At 44.3% G+C, this 21,678-nt stretch overlaps 3 protein-coding genes across 3 annotated transcripts; all 3 read right to left on the reverse strand.

The window, feature by feature from the left end:
* Positions 1-14,184: 14,184 nt before the first annotated feature.
* On the reverse strand, positions 14,185-15,517 carry LOC149495618 (uncharacterized). The gene is made up of 2 exons (XM_089723439.1): positions 14,901-15,517; positions 14,185-14,824 (listed from the first exon to the last, which is right to left on the reverse strand). Exons 1-2 carry the CDS (start codon positions 15,510-15,512, stop codon positions 14,189-14,191), a joined length of 1,248 nt encoding a protein of 415 aa, XP_089579565.1. The 5' UTR covers positions 15,513-15,517; the 3' UTR covers positions 14,185-14,188.
* A 650-nt stretch (positions 15,518-16,167) lies between these two features.
* Positions 16,168-17,122, reverse strand: LOC149495619 (uncharacterized). The gene is made up of 2 exons (XM_089723426.1): positions 16,385-17,122; positions 16,168-16,303 (listed from the first exon to the last, which is right to left on the reverse strand). Exons 1-2 carry the CDS (start codon positions 17,030-17,032, stop codon positions 16,184-16,186), a joined length of 768 nt encoding a protein of 255 aa, XP_089579552.1. The 5' UTR covers positions 17,033-17,122; the 3' UTR covers positions 16,168-16,183.
* Positions 17,123-17,153: 31 nt separating this feature from the next.
* Positions 17,154-18,842, reverse strand: LOC149495620 (uncharacterized). Its single transcript, XM_089723217.1, has 3 exons — positions 18,355-18,842; positions 17,652-18,058; positions 17,154-17,238 (listed from the first exon to the last, which is right to left on the reverse strand). Exons 1-3 carry the CDS (start codon positions 18,469-18,471, stop codon positions 17,154-17,156), a joined length of 609 nt encoding a protein of 202 aa, XP_089579343.1. The 5' UTR covers positions 18,472-18,842.
* Between the last annotated feature and the right edge of the window lie 2,836 nt (positions 18,843-21,678).

Below are 21,678 nucleotides of genomic sequence, written 5' to 3' on the forward strand. Positions count from 1 at the left end.
TCCGTTTGAATGGAAGATCAAAGTCGACGTAGTTCGATACGCCTCTTTTTAGAGGGCTTTGAATGGGATGCTTTATGCATGAGTGTGTGTATGCTCCGTGCATTTTGTTTAGGCTTTTTGCCAAAAGACTGATTGATTTAGGCACTTGGTGCCAAAATGTTGATTTTGAGGCTTTTAGCCAAAAGAGTTTAATTTGGGCTTATTCTTGCCAAAAGATTGATTTTTTAAGGCATTTGTGCCAAAACGAATTGTTTTAAGGCTTTTAAAGCCAAAATATTGGTTTAGGCACTTAATTTGCCAAATGATATTAATTGGGCGATTATCGCCTAAATGGATTGATTTAAGGCAGTTTATTTGCCAAAAAAAATTGTTCGAAGGCTTTTAGCCAAAGAAATTTAATTTAAGCGATTTGTCGCTACAAAAAGGTTAATCTTCACTTATAGGCGATTTGTTTGCCTAAAGTGATTAATTAAAGGCTTTTAGCCAAATTTTGATTTAAGCGGTTTGTCGCTATGAGAACGAAATCAATTCTCACTTATAGGCAATTTGTTTGCCTAAAGTGATTAATTAAATTGAAATATAGGCAATTTATTGCCATAAAAAGAAAAAGTGTTTAATCAGGGCCTTTTAGTCACAATTATTGATTAATTAGACTTAGGCAAAAAAAACTGTTCGAAATAAGGCACTTTCACCATAGTTATTGATTAACTAGGCTTTTAGCCAATATTGTCGAATTTAAGCTTTAATACCACGATTATTAATTAACCGGGCACTTAAGCTTAATTTTATTTATTTAAGACCATTTTATTTGCCTGGTGGATGATATGAATGCATTTATGCCGTTATAGAATTTAGGCGGAGTAGAAGAGAAGCATGCATGAAGTGCTAAAATTAAATAGGCAGAGTTTTGTTTACATACCTGATTTAATCGTCGACCGCTTCTTAACTCCAGGTTAAGCTCCTCGTTAAGGGAATTAATTTTAATTTAATTTTAAGTGACCAGGTATCACAACAATAAAATAAAATTAAAACTAAAAAAATGCAAGAAAGCAGTAAAGAATCGCAAAGAGCGTAGGGAGAAGGAGCGTCCGTCAACACAGACTGAGTGAGTAAAATGGAGCCCCGGGGCCTCCTTTTATAGGAAAAAAACGCACCCCGGGCGCGCCTGCCCGCCCTCGAGGGCGGGCGTGCCCGCCTAAGAGAGCGGGCGTGCCCGCCCATGCTGGGCGGGCGTGTCCGCCCAAGCTGGGCGGGTGTGCCCGCCCATGCGAGGCGGGCATGCCCGCCTGGCTTGGGCGGGCAGGCCCGCCCCCGTGGGCGGGCACGTGTGCCTTTTCTCCTTATTATTCCGGAGGCTTTTCCGGATCTCGGAAAAATATTCCGAGACCAGTTCCGTGATCCTCGTAATTTTTCAGACATTTCAAGTACCATATTGGCACACTTCCGGTGAACTTTTTTGAATGACCTCCGGTCCGACCGGACTGTTTGCAGTCCGAAAAAAATGGCTCTTTGAGCCTCAAAATTTGAGTATTCACAGGAATAAGCCCAAGTGTATGCATGCATAAAATCTTGATGGAAGAAGACTACAAACCTTCAATCGAGCATCAAAGGCGATTGAATCCGAACATGAAGGAGGTAGTCAAAGCTGAAATCATTAAACTCCTGGATGCCGGTATCATTTATCCAATTTTCGACAGTAGTTGGGTAAGTCCTGTCCAAGTTGTTCCAAAGAAGGGAGGTATGACTGTTATCTCTAATGAAAACAATGAACTAATTCCCACAAGAACAGTCACAGGTTGGCGTGTGTGCATAGATTACATAAAACTAAATAAGGCAACACGCAAGGACCACTTTCCCCTACCCTTTATTGATCAAATGCTTGAAAGACTTGCAGGTTACCCTTTTTATTGTTTCTTAGATGGCTATTCAGGATACTTTCAAATACCAATAGCTCCTGAAGACCAAGAGAAAACTACTTTCACCTGCCCTTATGGCACTTTTGCCTATAGGAGAATGCCTTTTGGGCTATGCAATGCCCCTGCCACCTTCCAAAGGTGCATGATGTCCATCTTCTCTGATATGGTAGAAAAATTTATTGAAATATTCATGGATGACTTTTCTGTATTTGGTTCTTCTTTCGATGCATGTCTTCATAACTTATCTTTAGTAATGCAACGATGTGAAGACACTAACCTTATTTTAAATTGGGAAAAGTGTCACTTCATGGTTAGTGAAGGTATTGTCTTAGGGCATAAGATTTCTCACAAAGGGATTGAAGTAGACAAAGCCAAAATCGAGGTGATTGAAAAACTACCTCCTCCTAACTCAGTAAAAGGAATAAGGAGTTTTCTTGGTCATGCAGGGTTTTACTAGAGATTCATAAAAGACTTCTCAAAAATAACTAAACCTCTTTACAATTTATTAGTTAAGGATGTTCCTTTTAATTTTGACAAAGAATGTTTAGATGCTTTCAATAAGTTAAAGAAGGAGTTAATCTCAGCCCCTATCATCACTACACTAGATTGGACTTTGCCCTTCGAGCTCATGTGTGATGCTAGTGATCATGCTGTTGGGGCTCTTCTTGGACAAAGAAAGGACAAGAAGTTGCATGTTATCTATTATGCCAGTCGCACATTGAATGATGTGCAATTAAATTATGCAACTACTGAAAAAGAATTGTTAGCTATTGTTTTTGCTTTTGACAAATTCAGGGCATATTTAATTGGAGCCAAAACAATAGTCTACACAGATCACTTAGCCATCAAATTTTGCTGGAAAAGAAAGATGCAAAACCGAGACTAATTCGTTGGGTGCTTCTATTGCAAGAATTTGACTTAGAAATTCGCGACAAAAAGGGGACTGAGAATCTCGTAGCTAACCATCTTTCCAGGCTAGAATTGGGGGAAGAAGATACAAGCGAGCTACAAATCAATGAAAGCTTTCCCCATGAGCAACTTCTACTCGTGGCAAATACTCAGACCCCCTGGTATGCTGATATAGTTAACTATCTTGTTTGCAAAATTCCCCCTCCCAATTTTTCTTACCAACAAAAGAAAAAGTTTCTTCATGATATCAAATACTACTATTGGGAGGAGCCCTTCTTGTTCAAGTATTGTAGTGATCAGCTATTCCGGCGATGTATACCGGAAGCTGAAATGGAAAGTGTCCTTAAATTTTGCCATTCAATGGAATGTGGAGGTCACTTTGGAGCACACAAGACAGCTGCGCGTATATTAGAGAGTGGTTTGTATTGGCCTAATCTATTGAAAGATGCTTTTAACTATGTTCATCTTTATGATCGTTGTCAAAGATTAGGTAACATTTCAAAGAGACATGAGATGCCCTTAAATAGTATCCTTGAAGTCGAAATCTTCGATGTATGGGGTTTGGACTTCATGGGACCGTTTCCACCATCATACTCCAACCAATACATTTTGGTGGCGATGGATTATGTGTCAAAGTGGGCAGAAGCTGTTGCTCTTCCAAATAATGATGCCAAAAGTGTGATGAACTTTATCAAGAAAAATATTTTTACACGGCATGGCACTCCCAGGGCAATAATCACGGACGGAGGTAAGCATTTTTGCAATAGATATTTAGATTCCCTTCTTGCAAAATATGGTGTTACTCATCGTGTAGGTACTCCATATCATCCTCAAACAAATGGACAAGTAGAGGTCACTAACAGAGAAATCAAAAAGATCCTGGAAACCACTGTTGGGCAATCAAGGAAGGATTGGTCCAAAAACCTAGACGATGCTCTATGGGCCTACAGAACTGCATTCAAGACACCTATAGGTATGTCTCCATATCGCATGGTTTACGGTAAGACTTGTCATCTTCCTGTCGAGTTAGAACATAAGGCATTTTGGGCCATTCAATTTCTTAACTTCAATGCAAAGGAAGTTGGTCAAAAGCGATTGCTACAACTAAATATGATGGATGAAATACGCCTCCATGCTTATGAAAGTGCCAAAATATACAAAGATCGCACCAAACGATGGCACGATAAGCATATTATCATGAGGAATCTAAAGGTAGGCCAGCAGGTATTGCTCTATAACTCTAGACTCCGCCTATTCCCTGGTAAGTTGCGCTTTAGATGGTCTGGTCCATTCACAATCAAGGAAATTTTTCCTCATGGAGCAATTGAAATAGTGGATGGTAAGCCAAATCGAAGTTTCAAGGTCAATGCTCAACGTTTGAGAAGTTATCACAATGACAACTTTGAGCCCATCAAGAGTACAATTGGTCTCGTTTAGCCTAAACTAGGTTAAGTGCGTCGAACTTAACGACGTTAAACAAAAGTGCTTGTGGGAGACAACCCGTACTATTTTCTTTTTAAATTGTCATTCCATTTATTTCTTTTATTTTGTTTTACTATTTGCAAAATTTCCCAAATTTCTCTATAATTGTTCTTTTGTTTTAGTTAGAGCTTTTGTTTTTAGGAACAAGTGAAAGTCCAAAGAAGAGCACGCCCTGGCCGTGCCCTTTGGCACGCTCGTGCCATGGGGTGAGGAGTCAGCACGCCCAGGCGCGCCCCGCAACATATCCGTGCGCTTTAGAAGATGGTTTAGCTTGAGAGGCAGAGAAAAGCACGCCCAAGGTGTGCCTATCCGCACGCCCGTTGTGAACACTCAAATTTTGAGGCTCAAAAGCCTGTTTTCTTCCGGACTGCGAACAGTCCGGCCGGACCGGAGGCCTTTCGGAAAGTTCATCGGAAATATGCCAATATGGTACTTGAAACGTCCGGAAAATTACGAGGATCTCGGAACTGGTCTCGGAATATTTTTTGGAGGTCCGGAACTCCCGGAAAAGCCCCTGGAATAAACCTGCCTGCCCCGGTGGCTCAGCCACCGGAGCCAGCCACCGAGCCGGCGGCCCATCCCGGCGGCTCAGCCGCCGGGAAGGCCGCCGACCCGGCGGCCCAGCCGCCGAAAGACCGGCGCTTGGCTGCGGGAAGGCCGCCGAGTCGGCGGCCCAGCCGCCGAGCCGGCGGCCCAGCCGCCGGGCAGGCCGCCGACGAACCGGCGGCCCGACCGTTGAGACCCGGCGGCCCGGCCGCCGGGAGGGCCGCCGATCCGGCGGCTCAGCCGGCGGCCCGGCCGCCGAGACTTGGCGGCCCGGCCGCCGGGCGGGCCGCCGAGCCGGCGGTCCATCCGGCGACCCAGCCACCGAAAACAGTCCGTTTTGCGCCTATAAATACAGGCCTCGGGCCTCCTTTTTTCCTCACTCAGTCTGTGTTGACGGACGCTCCTTCTCCCTCTCGCTCCTTGCGAATTCTTTACTGCTTTTTTGCATTTTAATTTAGCTTTTATTGCTTTCTTTCTTTGTTAAGTGGTCATTAAAATTAAATTAATTAATTTCCCTTAACGAGGAGCTTAACCTGGAGTTAAGAAGTGGCCGTCGACTAAATCAGGTACGCAAAACTAAACTCTGTTTTTTTTTAATTTTAGCATTTCATGCATGCTTCTTTTCTACTCCTCTTAAATTCTATAACTGCATAAATGCATTCATACCATTAACTAGGCAAATAAATTGCCTCAATTAAATAAATTTAAGCTAAATGCCCGGTTAATTAATGATCGTGGTATTAAAGTTTAAATTCGACAATATTGGCTAAAAGCCTAGTTAATCAATAACTATGGTGAAATTGCCTTTATTTCGAACAAGTTTTGGCTTAAGTCTAATTAATCAATAATTGTGACTAAAAGGCCCTAATTAAACACTTTTTTTTATTATGGCAATAAATTGCCTATATTTCAATTTAATTAATCACTTTAGGCAAACAAATTGCCTATAAGTGAAGATTAACCTTTTTAGCGACAAATCGCTTAAATTAAATTTCTTTGGCTAAAAGCCTTCAAACAATTTTTTTTTTTGGCAAATAAACTGCCTTAAATCAATCAACTTTGGCGACAATCGCCCAATTAGCATCATTTGGCAAATTAATTGCCTAAACCAATATTTTGGCTTTAAAAGCCTTAAAACAATTCGTTTGGCACAAATGCCTTAAAAATCAATCTTTTGGCAAGAATAAGCCCAAATTAAATTCTTTTGGCTAAAAGCCTCAAAATCAACATTTTGGCGCCAAGTGCCTAAATCCTTCAACCTTTTTGGCAAAATGCCTAAACAAAATGCACAAAGCATACACACACTCATGCATAAAGCATCCCATTCAAAGCCCTCTAAAAGAGGCCTATCGAACTACGTTGACTTTGATCTTCCATTCAAACGGAAGTACGTAGGCACGTTCGGGATCTAACCCCGGGCGGCAAGTCGAATCACATAACCTAGTTTCATCAGCATGACATAGTCTCGGGATCCACCTCGGGTTCGAAGACCATGCCTTAGACATTGGGCTAATTAATCTAGTAACTAGGTTAATTAAAATTGGAGTCACTTAGGGTTTTTCCTAGTTTACCCTAAAACAATTAAACAAGGTGGCGACTCATACATTCACGTGCATTTCTTCCTTTAGTCACATGCATTCACATGCCTATGGCATTTTGGGGAGGGGTTCACAGTTTGGCGACTTCACTGGGGAGAGTAATGCAATCATTTTGCATAAAGTGGACTACTATTGTTGTGTAAACTAACCTGTCCTTCTTTAGGGCATTATTTTACAATACTTTGTTTTGCAGGGTACCTTAGCACAAATCAAGTATTCTTTCTTTAAGAATACGAGATGAGGAATTTAAACTCAAGTTGTACAAATTGATTAAGACATTTTAATTTGTTGATTTATTTGCACGAATTGAGAATCCTTTTCTCCATTGCATAAAAAATGAATTTCAAATGAATTTCTTCTCTCTCTGTTCAAACTTCTGAGTCTGGATAGCAAGTAGCGCTGATCGGCAGGTCTCCTTGATTATGTCGACGGACAGCCAAAGCGTCCTCCCTGTTGCCGCAAACCATCCCTAATCCTTTTGGGGATGGCCTATGGGCATGCGTACCGTTGGACCCACGCGAAACTCTTTGTTTCACATGTGGTTAGGTATATCCATGCTCAAGGCTCAAGGGTCCCTTTATAAGCCTATTCTCTATTTGTGTCATAGCCTATAGAACCTATCCTTTAGGACTGTATGCACCCAATGATGAAAATCATATCATAAACAGATTATGGTGTGTTGTTGTGCGCATTCATGGCATATCATAAACATTTGGGTAAACACAAAGAGAGCAGAAAACACCTTTTATCTTCAATCATGCACAGTTGGACAAAGAGTCAATCTACCTCATATCACTCCCATGATACACCAAACACTATACCTAATCCAACTACCCTTATCCTTACAGGTGCCCACAATCCGAGTGCCTACTCAAGTGCCAATCACACCTACAGTGCTATCACCAACTTCACCAGCTTCACCAGCTACACCGGTTACACCTACGACTCCTGCAATTTTACCTTCACCAATGGCATCACTGTCTGACATCCAAAACCTCATTGAACAACTGGAGGCTAGAATGGAGGCCAGAATGAATGAGGCATTGGCCGCTCAAAGGGCTGCCCTGATAGCTGAATTGGGGAATGGTAATGGTAACGGAAATGGGGCCTCGGCCGGAGGAAGTGGGCCTGCCGCTTCCAATCAGGGTCCTGCTGCTGCTGAACCTACAAACCCTGCCTTGAACTTGGATGACGTACCCTCCAAAACTGCTTCTGAGCTGGAAGCTCAGAGAATGAGAGAGAAGCTAGAGCTTTTAGAAAGGTCAATCACTGCCCTCAAGACCCATAAGGAAGTGGTGGACATGGACTCCTTGTCTTTGTTCCCTGAAGCCAGATTACCAACTAAGTTCAAAATGCCCAACATGGACAAGTTTGATGGAACCACTTGTCCTAAAACTCACCTGAAGATGTATGTGGGTGCCCTTAACCCATTTGGATTGAGCAGTGAGCTCCTTGCTCAGTTGTTCCAACAATCTCTCACCGGTGCTGCATTGAGATGGTTTGTCAGCTTAGATCGGTCTAAGATGAAGACCTGGGAGGATATCTGTAATGCATTTAATTCCCAGTATCACTACAACATGGAGGTGGATGTTACCCGAAGGGAATTAGAGACTACTAAGCAGAAAAATAATGAACCTTTTTCCTCGTTCCTTACGAGGTGGAGGGCCAAGGCCGCCCAAATGATTAACCGGCCTTCAGAACAAGAACAGGTAGACATAATAATAAAGAATCTGCAACCTGTCTACCAACAACGGTTACAAACCCAGTACTTGCCAACGTTTCAGTCGCTCATTGCTACTGCTACGAAGGTAGAAGACCTGATCCAAATGGGGCAACTGAAAGACGACGCAGGAACCTCTAAGTACAAGAAACCCAGCCAAGCTGGCAAAGTCCACGAAGTGGCAAGCATTACCCCCACTAACCCGTTACGTGTGGGGAACATGAGAAATGGCAGCCAGTCAAGAAGAACATACACTGATCTCGGGATGCCAATCCTTTTGGTTTTCCGAGAAGCTGTCAAAGCAAATTACATCAAGCCTTTGGAAGCAAGGCCCCCACCAAATCCTTTACCAAGGAATTACAAAGCAGATGAATACTGTGAATACCATCAGGGGTACGGGCATAAGACTGAAGCGTGTTGGACACTTAGGAACCGCATACAAGATCTGGTGGACAATGGCTCAATCATCCCGAGAAGTAAACCAAACATTAGTACTAACCCCTTACCAAATCATGGGGTAAATGCTATTATAGATGACCAGGAACTGATCGATCCTTTCGAACTGTTCCTAGAGATGAATAACATATGTGTCCTGGATCTGAACGACCTAAGTGAAGAGGTCGATGCTATTACCAGAAGCGGGAGACAGTATGAGCCACTGGTTTTGGATAAAATCCACAACAAGCCCTACCAGAAGGCAGAGGAGCCAAAAGAGGACCCGGTACTCTTACAATTGAAAAAGACACAAGCTAGGGTATCAATCTGGGAACTGTTGGCAGCATCCTTTCCTCATCGCCAAGCTCTTTGCAAGGCTTTGAGCCAATTACAGACGTCAGTGGAGGTTAGCCCTGAAGTACTAGTCTCCACCCTCACCCAGTCATCCAAAGTACAAAGCATCGGGTTTTCTGATGAGGACCTGCCTAAAGAGGGAGGCAGTCATAATAATGCTCTGTATGTCACAGTCCAGACCAGAGACAAAACGGTGCCCATGGTTCTCATTGACAATGGGTCAGCTCTGAATGTCTGTCCACTAAGGGTAGCCAGCTGTTTAGGGTTGGAGGAAACAGACTTCACTCCATCAGATCAAATAGTGAAAGCATACGACAGTACCCGGAGGGAAGTATTGGGGGTCGCCACACTGAAATTAACAGTTGGGCCAACTGTGATGGAAGTTCCGTTTCAGGTAATTGATGTACCAACCAGCTTTAATCTGCTTCTAGGTAGACCATGGATACACCACACCAAGGCAATACCCTCGTCCTTGCACCAAAAGGTCAAGTTTCCCTATGAAGATAAAGTTGTCACCATCCAAGGGGATGACTACAATCAGCTGAAAAAGCCAAAGGGCCAGCCTCTCTTTGAGGTCAGTCCTGAAACTGCCAACCTACCTCTCTCAGGATTTCAGTATGACACCGTGCAATGCATAGAAGGAAAGCCTGCCAATTCTCGAATTCTCTTTGATTTCGGGACAGTACAGATAAACTGCATAGTGCCTCTGATGCTGAAGATGTCCTACCTGCCAGGAATGATTATGGCAAGGTCAGGAAAAACATACCCCGTACTGCAGGCCTGGGAATGTCCGGTAAATGAAGGAACTTATGGACTGGGTTATGAGCCTACCGAGGAAGACCGCGCTGAAAGGATAAGGCGAAGGAAGAAGGGAGGCATACAAATGCGGCCATATCATCTGACTTTGAATAGCTATTTCTGTAAACCGGGAGAAACAATTCCTTATTGTGGCTTCCCGGAGCCATTCCCCTGCCCGACTGCTAAGAAGATGCTGCCTGGGTTAGAAGTATTTGCCGATGTCTGGGGCAACGGGCCCGAAACCATCACTAAACTGGAAATCGAAGACTTCATGCAGCCTAGTCTCTTTGATGAGGTTGCAGTCATCACAGGAAATGACGGGAATCAAGATCTGCTCAGCCTGATCAAGCCGAACAGAGGGCCTCTTACCAATTGGTACATCGAGGAGGAGCGCACTGCTGATAAACCCCTTCCCGAGTCAAACCTAGCACCAGAGTCCGTTGTCAAGTCCTGTATTGAGTCTGAATCTGAGTCGGAAACCGAGTCAAGAACCAGTTCCACTTCTGAGTCGTCAGTGTCGGATCTAGAAGATCCAGATGTCAAATTTGATGTAACCTTTGAAGACGATTCCGTCATATGTAATAAAGGCCTGCAAATTCTTGATTACCCCGTGTGTTTATTTTTCCAAGCATTTCCAAGCAAAAATAATCAGATAAATGAAGTAAAAAATGAAAAAGTAAAAATAATAATCGGCAAAGAAGAAAATGAACACACATACATTGCATCTGATTGCATGAACAGGGAACAGGTCAGTGAATGTTTGAAGAAATTTGCTGATTGTTTTATGTGGAGGGCAAGTGACATCACGGGAATTGACCCAGCAATAGTGGTGCACAAAATTCCAGTATATCCAGAGGCTAAGCCAGTGAAGCAAAAGCTAAGGAGGCTAAAGACGGAGTGGTCCTTAAAGATCAAGGAGGAAGTAGCTAAGCAATTGGAAAACAAGTTCATAGAACCCATTGCCTACCCGACTTGGTTAGCAAACATAGTGCCGGTTCCTAAGAAGGATGGAAAGGTGCGAATGTGTGTGGATTACCGGGACTTGAACAAAGCATGTCCGAAGGACGATTTTCCCCTGCCACATATCGATCTATTGGTGGACCGAATGGCTGGACATGAGATGGTCTCCTTGACTGATCTCGCAGTTGGATATAACCAAATAATGATGCATCCGCCAGACAAAGAGAAGACGGCATTCATCACAGAATGGGGAACTTACTGTTACAGGGTTATGCCTTTTGGGCTCAAAAATGCCGGGGCAACTTACCAAAGAATGGCAACGACCATCTTCCACGATATGATTCACAAAGAGGTAGAAGTGTATGTGGATGATATGGTGGTTAAATCAAAAACAACTGAAGAACATACAACAGCACTTGAGAAGTTCTTCTTTAGACTTCGAAAGTACAACCTAAAGCTCAATCCAGCAAAGTGCCTCTTTGGAGCTACATCTGGAGTGTTTCTGGGGCATTTGGTCAGTCACAAGGGCATAGAAATTGATCCGTCGAAAGCCAAGGCCATTTTAGGAATGCCAGCACCACAGACCGAGAAGGAAGTACGAGGTTTTCTGGGTAGGCTACAATACATCAGTCGGTTCATCAATCAGTTGGCTGATACTTGTGGTCCTATTTTCAAACTACTCAGGAAAGGAGTAGCGGTCAAATGGAACGAGGATTGTCAGAAAGCTTTTGATCAAGTCAAGCAATACCTGCTATCCCCACCTGTTTTACAACCACCAAGGCTAGGAAAGCCTTTGCTATTGTACCTATCAGTGACAGAGGAAGCTATGGGTGCAATGTTAGCTCAGCAAGCAGAAGATACAAGGGTAGAAAATGCCGTGTATTACCTCAGCAAGAGGATGCTAGAATACGAATTGAAATATAATAAAATAGAGAAGCTGTGTTTGGCTCTGGTCTGGGCATGTACAAAGCTGCAGCATTACCTCTCATCTTACACTACGCATGTTATTTCTGAATCGAACCCCTTGAAATTCCTTATGGAGAGGCCGGTTCTAGACTGTAGGATGGCTAAGTGGGTGTCAGTGCTCGCAGCCTATGACCTGAAATTTGTACAAAGAAAGGCAGTGAAGGGCGGAGCTTTAGCTGATCAATTAGCGGAATTACCGATCGAAGACCAAATGCCGGAGGTGGAATTTCCCGATGAGGACTTGTTAAGCTTGGAAAGCGAAGCCTGGGAGATGTACTTCGATGGAGCTTCGAACTATCATGGAAATGGGGTTGGAGTTGTATTCAAAACTCCTTGTGGAGAATACATCCCAATTGCAGTTAAACTAGATTTCGCTTGCACCAACAACGAAGCCGAATATGAAGCTTGCATCAAGGGGTTAGAAGCGGCCCTTGAAAAGGGAATAAAATTCCTCAGGGTTTTCGGAGATTCCAACCTAATAGTCTCCCAAGCCCTAAGGAAATGGAAGATTAAAGAAGAACGTTTGGTTCCTTACCTACAACGTTTGGACGAATTGGCTCAACAGTTTGAAGAGTTATCGTTCCACTACCTGCCGCGAGCCAAGAATCAGTTTGCCGATGCCCTAGCTACTTTGGCCTCCATGGTTAATGTAGAGGGAGACCAAGTCATTCGACCTCTGACAGTCCGGCTACAGAAACAGCCAGCACACGTTATGAATTTGGTGGATGACAAGCCTTGGTACTGGGATATACAGAATTATCTTCAGAGTGAAGCCTATCCGGAGGGATCCACTAAAACTGATCAACGGACATTGAGACAGTTAGCATCTGGATATTTCCTTACTGAGGGAATTCTGTACAAAAGAAGTTGGAATGGCTTGCACCTGAAGTGCGTAGACGAAGAAGAGGCTCAAACCATCATGGATTCCTTACATAATGGGGAATCTGGTCCACACATGCATGGGATGGCCCTGGCTCGGAAAATTATGAACCTGGGTTATTACTGGTCAACTATGAACGAAGATTGTGTGAGGCACACACGGAAATGCCACGAGTGTCAAATCTTCGCTAAACTGCAAAGGCAGCCTCCGATCAATCTGAATCCCATAGCCTCGCCATGGCCTTTCGCAACTTGGGGCATAGACATAATTGGAAAGATCCATCCGAAGGCCTCTAATGGCCACCAATTTATCCTGGTTGCTGTTGATTATTTCACAAAGTGGATCGAGGCAGCCTCCTATTCGGTTTTGAATGCCAAGAAGGCAGCACAGTTCGTTCGTACCAACATCCTTTGTCGGTATGGAACACCATTCGAGATTATCACTGATAATGGATCTCATTTTCAAAACGAGTTTTCAGACCTGCTGAAGCGAAAGAAGATCCAGCATCATAAATCCTCTCCCTACCGTCCACAAACAAATGGGGCTGTTGAGGCTGCAAACAAGGCCATAAAAGTCATTTTGCAGAAGACGGTGCAGAAGCATAGGGCATGGCACGAACAGTTACCATTTGCCTTGTGGGGATACAGGACCTCCATCAGAGCGCCCACCGGGGCAACCCCGTATTCCTTAGTGTATGGTATGGAAGCAGTGCTGCCTATTGAGCTGGAAGTTCAGTCGGCAAGAATTATCCGAGAAAGCCAGATCAGCGAAGCAGATTGGGCCGAGAATTATCATATGCAACTCTTGGGTATGGACGAAAAGCGATTGCGAGCAATCCACCAGACTCAAGTTTATCAAAGGAGAATAGCGCGGCATTTTAATAAAAAGGTTAAAAATCGGAAACTCGAAGAAGGTTGTTTGGTTCTGAAAGAAATTAGACAGCCAATCATAGACCCACGTGGGAAGTTCCGTCCTCATTGGGCCGGGCCCTATGTGTTGAAGAAGATATTATCCGGCGGAGCCGTCGTCTTGACTGATTTAGATGGTTTGGAATTTACAAATCCATGTAATTTAGATCAGTTGAAAAGATATTATGTGTAATCATTGCATGATGTAAATGAACTACATTAGGCCTGATTCTCTTTGGAAAAAAGAAATTATATATCGGAGATATGTAGGCAACCCTCATTGGGTGCGGTCTAAGCATTAGTAAAAAAAAAAAAATCGTCATTTCACAAATTTCATGCTTCTTTGCCAAAAAAAAAAAAAAGAAAAAGGAAAATAAGAAAAAACCCGCTAAGTTGAAAACCCGAAAGGGCGACTTAGGCAAAAGTCGGGGCCCGCTAAGCTGAAAACCCGAAAGGGCAGCTTAGGCAAAAGTGGGTAGCTCGCTAAGCTGAAAACCCGAAAGGGCGGTTTAGGCAAAAATTAGAGCTTAAATAAATAAAGTTGGAAAATGCTTGGAAAGCTAAACAACATTCTCAATTTAAGCAATAAAGTCAAGAAAATGAAGGAATCCAAAATAAAGCTAAGTCCAAGACAAAAGTATAAAACATACATCCAAAAATCCAAAATCCCAAATAAAGATCAAACAACAATGAAAGTCCAAAAAGCCTATAGAAGTCTAGGCATCCCGTCGCCTCCGCGGGGCGGCATCCTCTGAGTCTCCTATCTGCCCAGCCTCGCCGGTCCGAGGAGCCAACATAATCTCCTCACCAGTCCCAACCTCATCCTCAGCATCAGCCTGAACCCAACCTTCGAGTACGCTCAGCAGTGCAGTCCTCCTTGGTCTCTCAATTGGCCAGACAGTAGTAATAAACCAAGCCCGATACTCAGGAGAAGTCTGAACACTGGCAGGGTTAGGCAAAGGCCTAACCATTTGATGATCTCTTACCCAAGCCCTAAGGACAGCTCGGGTAACACCTGGAGTGATGGCCGAATCAGCTGAAAAGTCATCTATAACCGGAACAGTTTGATCTATCCCCATTTGTCTTAAAACGCGCAAAGCGCAGTACCAAGTACAATGGGTGAGGCCCAGAAGATAAACCCGAGAATGGCGAAAGCTGACCTGGATGAAACGGGTAACATTGTACCAAGGAACGAACCACAATATCTCATCGGGGCCCAACTCAATCAGCCATGAAGTCCATGCATCAGTAGAAGGGCGTGTGATTAAGATCCTCCGGGTACGATACTGAGAAGGATTGTAGGGTAAAAGAGTAGGAGCGGCAACCACTTGGAGATGGTCCCTCAACCATACCTGAGTAATGGATCCTTTCTATTACAATGAAATAATAAAAGGAAAAGGAAATGGGAAAGGTAGTAAAGGGAAATACCTGGAGAATGATGGGAGAGACTGTCCATTCCTCAAACCCTAAAGCAGCCCTGTCGAGGCTCCTAATAGTCTCTGCCAGTACGAGACCACCGATGCAACCCATGTCTTCCATTTGCCAAACCATGGGACAAAGGCGCAGATCCCCGAAGCCTGGATCCCGGTTAAACAAGAAGCCAGCCAACAAACAGAAAACTAAAGCCCGCATCCTCAGCCTCATCCGGTTTGGGTCATCTGGTTGAGCCTCTGAGAACTCATCAATCAGGGGCAGCAGGATCGCTTTCTGGTCATTAACGATCATAGCTCTAGCTTGGGGCCGGCTGAATCGAAACAGGGTCTCAAACGATCTAATATACCCAGCTTTTATCTCATGCCTGACCAAAGGGGCATTAGGGTCACATCCCACAATGGCACAAAACTCCTCAAAAAGAGGGCACATCTCTTCCATCATGGCCCCGAACCGGAAAACGTGGGCCTCGGGGTCCCAAAATCTAATGCAGGCCCTCAAAAAATCCCAATCAATTACCACACCTCTGAGAGTAATGGCAGGAGAAAGACCGTACCTCCCCAGATTGATCTTTTCAACTTTGGAGAGACTCCTAGTCCAGCTGTGCATGCTATGGTTATAGAAGGGATTCATTGTTCTTTTCTTTCTTGTTTTATGTTATCTTTTCTAAAAAGAAAAATGATAAATAAATAAAAATAATGAAAGACTGAAAAATAAAAATAAAAATAAAAAAAGTATAATAATAAAAAATAAAAAAAAATAATAAAAACTGACCGAAATTGGACTTTTTCTGGCACAGAATTCGAGAAGAGAAAAAAAGGGGCTGAAATCCAGCTTTTATAGAAGGAAATTCAGAGTCGGTGGCCCGGAACGGCGGCCCAGCCCGGCGGCCAGCCGCCGAAACCGGCCGCCTAGCCGGCGGCCCAGCCCGGCGGCCAGCCGCCGGACCCGGCCGCCGAGCCGGCGGCCCCACCCGGCGGCCAGCCGCCGGCCCCAAAAAAAAAAAAAAAAAAAAAAAAAAAAAAAAAAAAGAGAGAGAGAAACTGAAATAAAATCCTTTTTGTTTTTTCTCTCTTTTCCTCTCAGACCTAATAAACCATGCATACATGTTTTTTTTTTTTTTTTGTCAAGTTTTGTTAGTACTGATCAAGTGCAGGTACAGATAAAGCTCAGTACAAGATACATATCAAGTGCAGGTACAAAAGTTCAGTACAAGATACATATCAAGTGCAGGTACAGACAAAAGTTCAGTACAACAATAAAAGGTAGAGCAGAAGCTATCAGCGGCGGGGCCTCCTCCTCCTCTGATCATCAAAGGCCATCTGAGTCCAGGCCACAGCCACTTCTTGCTGCAATCCAAGAATCAGCTCCATCATCTGATTAACCAACCCGACAGGAACCTGAAAGTTATACAGAGAAAGACACGAGTCAATATCAAAGCTCTTACAAATCCTTTTTGTGAGAGATGTATCAGGTTTTACCTCAGTAATGTCCTCGGAAGGAAGAGCCAGGCGATCCACACCCTCCAGGGAGACTTCTCGAGTAGCTGGAGGGCCGTCGGGTACAAAGTGGGAAATACTGTAGGGTAGGCGGAGATTAACCAGATCCGGATGAAGCGGCCCGGTAGCCTCCAGAATGGCCCGAGGAGCCCTAGAAGGGCCTGCCGGTCGGCTAGGCCCGGCCTGCGAAGAACCCCCAACCGGAGTAGAAGAAGTAGGATCAGTCACAGGCCTCCTCCTTGGAGTCCTAGTTGAAGGACCCGAAGCTCGGGAAGAACGAGTGCCGAACGGCTGAGAAGGAGCCGGTCCTTGGAAATCATCAAGACGAGATCCAATGGGCTGCATTAAAGTAATGCGGCAGAATTCATCATAATCTCCCTCCATAACGAATTCCAAGTATGGAATGCCCTCGGTATGAGTAGCAGTGAGCACCATCTGTTTGCCCGCTCGCATGTCAGTGGGAGGGGGATAAGGGACAGAACGGCAGCCTCTTATTTGGATGTCCACTCTTTCGCCCAAGTAATATCGGCGTAAGAATGGATGCGACAGAACCACCCTCCGCTGAGTCAAAGTGTCTGACCGCTGGAAGCCAGAATCAGCCTGAATCCAGCTCTGTAGACGGGCAGTCATTGGCCCCACTTCAGCCTACAAGATTTTTATGTTAATAAATCATTTTTATTTAACATATCTAAAATCATTAAAGCACATACCAGTTCCAAAGAGCATGTATCAAAGAAGGCTCTCAGTTCCTTCAGCGATTTCTTGCACCGAACAGCGTGAAGACGTGATTTGTACCATCTCCAAGCCAAAGGTGCCAGCCCCAATTCAAGGTCAGGCTGAAGCAGCTCGGGGCGAGTGTAAGGAAAGTATTCGAATGCCCAAGTCTGTGTAAAAGAAGAAAAAAAAAAAAAGAAGAGTCAGTGAAAAAAGAAAAATCCAGATGTAGGAAAAGGAGAATGTTCCTTACATTACCTCCCAGAAGTAGTAAGTTCCGCTGAGTTTGCAGTGACCTCGACTCAGAGCACACATATCATCATACGTGCGGCTCAGAATAGCACCAGCCCAGTCATACTCCTTTAAATGGGCCAGATTCTCCAAACTCTTCAAGATAGAGGGGTTAAATCTCTCTTTTCTGTTGGACCAGAAGGTCGAAGCAAATAATAGCAGCAAGGTAAATCTGGCTACCTGAGTAGCCGTCAACTCTCCCCGCCCAAATCTAGCATAGATGTCAGGGGCCTGGAGGGATAACCAGCGCCTAGAAATGCTCAACGCGGGAGAAACCGTGCCAGGCTCGACAATCCGGGGCAGGTCCAGCCCAATCAACTTCAACATTCGGTCAGAGGAGATCTCAGACCTCCAATCATCATACAGCTCAATCGGTCGAACTCCGAAAGGGATCCCGGAAATCACAGAAAAATCCGTAGGAGTCATTGTCAGCTCGCCCCAAGAAAAGTGGAAGGTGTTGGTAGTGTCCCACCACCTCTCGGCCAAAGCACCCAATAATTCCTTGTGATTGTTCCGAGCCATGTCAAGGTGTCTTAGATAACCCAGATAAGACGGGCGGATAATTGCACCCACCGGGTGGCTGTAATCAAGAATTTCGGGCGGAATTCCAGCTATTGAACTCTCGCCGACATCCAACTTAATACGGCAATCCTAAAAGGTAAAATGACCTAAGAGTTACTCCTCGGTTCCTTACTAAGGGTAATATCTTAGTGCTTTCCTAGCATGCATACTGATAAACATAATGAGCAAAAAATTACAATTTTGGCCTAAGGCCCAAAAAATCACAATTTGGCCTAAGGCCCAACAAAAAATTCACATTTGGCCTAAGGCCCAATAAAATTCACATTTGGCCTAAGGCCCAATAAAATTCATTGTTTGGCCTAAGGCCCAATAAAAATTCACATTTTGGCCCAAGGCCCAAATAAATAAATGAGAAATGAGCTTACCTGGGCAAAGATGCCGGTCACGGAGGCGTGGGTATCAGCTTCCACCGCCAGATTGGCATCATCAAGGGAGATCCCCAGAGACTCCAGAAGGTCTTCATCACTGCTATAGCCTGCCATGGTGAGAAAGTTGAGAGAATTGGAGAAGCTCTTTGTTTTTTTTGAAAGTTTGGAATGAATGAAAAATGAATTCTTAAGCTATTTATAAGGAAAAGGCTAAAAGGCAGGTCTTCCGGACGCGTCTGATTTTCGCCTCTAAAATTTGGTCTTCAAACAACCACCGACGCCCATAAATCATTTTTATGGTTGCCGGTGGGGGGCAACTGTGAACACTCAAATTTTGAGGCTCAAAAGCCTGTTTTCTTCCGGACTGCGAACAGTCCGGCCGGACCGGAGGCCTTTCGGAAAGTTCATCGGAAATATGCCAATATGGTACTTGAAACGTCCGGAAAATTACGAGGATCTCGGAACTGGTCTCGGAATATTTTTTGGAGGTCCGGAACTCCCGGAAAAGCCCCCGGAATAAACCTGCCTGCCCCGGTGGCTCAGCCACCGGAGCCAGCCACCGAGCCGGCGGCCCATCCCGGCGGCTCAGCCGCCGGGAAGGCCGACGACCCGGCGGCCCAGCCGCCGAAAGACCGGCGCTTGGCTGCGGGAAGGCCGCCGAGTCGGCGGCCCAGCCGCCGAGCCGGCGGCCCATCCCGGCGGCCCAGCCGCCGAGCAGGCCGCCGACGAACCGGCGGCCCGGCCGCCGAGACCCGGCGGCCCGGCCGCCGGGAGGGCCGCCGATCCGGCGGCTCAGCCGGCGGCCCGGCCGCCGAGACTTGGCGGCCCGGCCGCCGGGCGGGCCGCCGAGCCGGCGGTCCATCCGGCGACCCAGCCACCGGAAACAGTCCGTTTTGCGCCTATAAATACAGGCCTCGGGCCTCCTTTTTTCCTCACTCAGTCTGTGTTGACGGACGCTCCTTCTCCCTCTCGCTCCTTGCGAATTCTTTACTGCTTTTTTGCATTTTAATTTAGCTTTTATTGCTTTCTTTCTTTGTTAAGTGGTCATTAAAATTAAATTAATTAATTTCCCTTAACGAGGAGCTTAACCTGGAGTTAAGAAGTGGCCGTCGACTAAATCAGGTACGCAAAACTAAACTCTGTTTTTTTTTAATTTTAGCATTTCATGCATGCTTCTTTTCTACTCCTCTTAAATTCTATAACTGCATAAATGCATTCATACCATTAACTAGGCAAATAAATTGCCTCAATTAAATAAATTTAAGCTAAATGCCCGGTTAATTAATGATCGTGGTATTAAAGTTTAAATTCGACAATATTGGCTAAAAGCCTAGTTAATCAATAACTATGGTGAAATTGCCTTTATTTCGAACAAGTTTTGGCTTAAGTCTAATTAATCAATAATTGTGACTAAAAGGCCCTAATTAAACACTTTTTTTTATTATGGCAATAAATTGCCTATATTTCAATTTAATTAATCACTTTAGGCAAACAAATTGCCTATAAGTGAAGATTAACCTTTTTAGCGACAAATCGCTTAAATTAAATTTCTTTGGCTAAAAGCCTTCAAACAATTTTTTTTTTTGGCAAATAAACTGCCTTAAATCAATCAACTTTGGCGACAATCGCCCAATTAGCATCATTTGGCAAATTAATTGCCTAAACCAATATTTTGGCTTTAAAAGCCTTAAAACAATTCGTTTGGCACAAATGCCTTAAAAATCAATCTTTTGGCAAGAATAAGCCCAAATTAAATTCTTTTGGCTAAAAGCCTCAAAATCAACATTTTGGCACCAAGTGCCTAAATCCTTCAACCTTTTTGGCAAAATGCCTAAACAAAATGCACAAAGCATACACACACTCATGCATAAAGCATCCCATTCAAAGCCCTCTAAAAGAGGCCTATCGAACTACGTTGACTTTGATCTTCCATTCAAACGGAAGTACGTAGGCACGTTCGGGATCTAACCCCGGGCGGCAAGTCGAATCACATAACCTAGTTTCATCAGCATGACATAGTCTCGGGATCCACCTCGGGTTCGAAGACCATGCCTTAGACATTGGGCTAATTAATCTAGTAACTAGGTTAATTAAAATTGGAGTCACTTAGGGTTTTTCCTAGTTTACCCTAAAACAATTAAACAAGGTGGCGACTCATACATTCACGTGCATTTCTTCCTTTAGTCACATGCATTCACATGCCTATGGCATTTTGGGGAGGGGTTCACACCCGTGCCTTAGAAAAAGGAAAAAAAACTCAGAAGAAGTAAGGGACAAGCACGCCCAAGGCGTGCCAGATAGCACGCTCGTGCTATCCGCAAGCAATCTTTCAACTTGAGGGACAGAGGAAAGCACGCCCTTGGCGTGCCAAGAAGCACGCCCGTGTGAGGTACGCCCCATTTTTCGTCTTGCAGGTCAGAAGGAAGCACGCCCTGGCCGTGCCAATTCGCACAGCCGTGCCACGATCAGACATGCGCAATAAATGGCGCCTCTATTTAAAGAGCACGCCTTTAACCGCCTCATTCCCATCTCGCACACCCTAGCCATCACCCCTCCTCTCCCAAATTTTCTCTCTTTTTCTTCCTTTTCTCTCAAATCAAACCCTCTCCACACCAAATTTTCATATCATCAACCTCAACCATGCCTCCTAGATACAAACGCAGCAGACCCGCATCCTCAGTTGCCGCTCACAAACGGCCAATTGCAAGATCCTCAACGGCTCCTCAACCTCCTTCAACACCGGCTCCTCTATTTGAGTTCGCTTCACCCAAGCAACAAGAAAGGTACACTAAACTATCCCCTCACCCTATTTTACCAAATAGATTCATTGATGAAACTGCTTTAGCTTAAGTGGGTCTTCGAGATATTGTGATAGACCCACTTAGGCGTATAGGATGGAGCAAATTTTTAGAGATGAAAGATCTAGTTTATGCACCATTAACTCTAGAATTTTTAAGTTCTTATTCTTCTTTCATCCGGTTTTTGCCTACCTCTCCCCCAAGCAAAATTCGCTTTAGGCTACTTGGTAGATATTTTGAATTATCTGTGAATGAAGTTAGCCATATTTTCGGATTCCCCACAGAAAACAGTCAAATACAAATATCTAGTGATTTCAACGCACGTAATACATGGCAAGATTTTATAGATGAAGTTAATTATAATCCTAGGTATTCGAAGGCCTCCAAACTAAAAAAACCTTCCTTGAGATACATCCACAAATTTTTGTCTAACACTATATTTGGAAGGAGTGAAAGTGATGGAGTCTTAAGCTTGAATGAATTATACTTTTTGTGGGCCATTGAAAACGGAGCTTTGCTGAAT

This window comes from Jatropha curcas, chromosome 6 (genome assembly GCF_041381405.1).
Source record: "Jatropha curcas cultivar XTBG-Jc1 chromosome 6, XTBG_Jcur_1.0, whole genome shotgun sequence".
NCBI lineage: Eukaryota > Viridiplantae > Streptophyta > Magnoliopsida > Malpighiales > Euphorbiaceae > Jatropha > Jatropha curcas.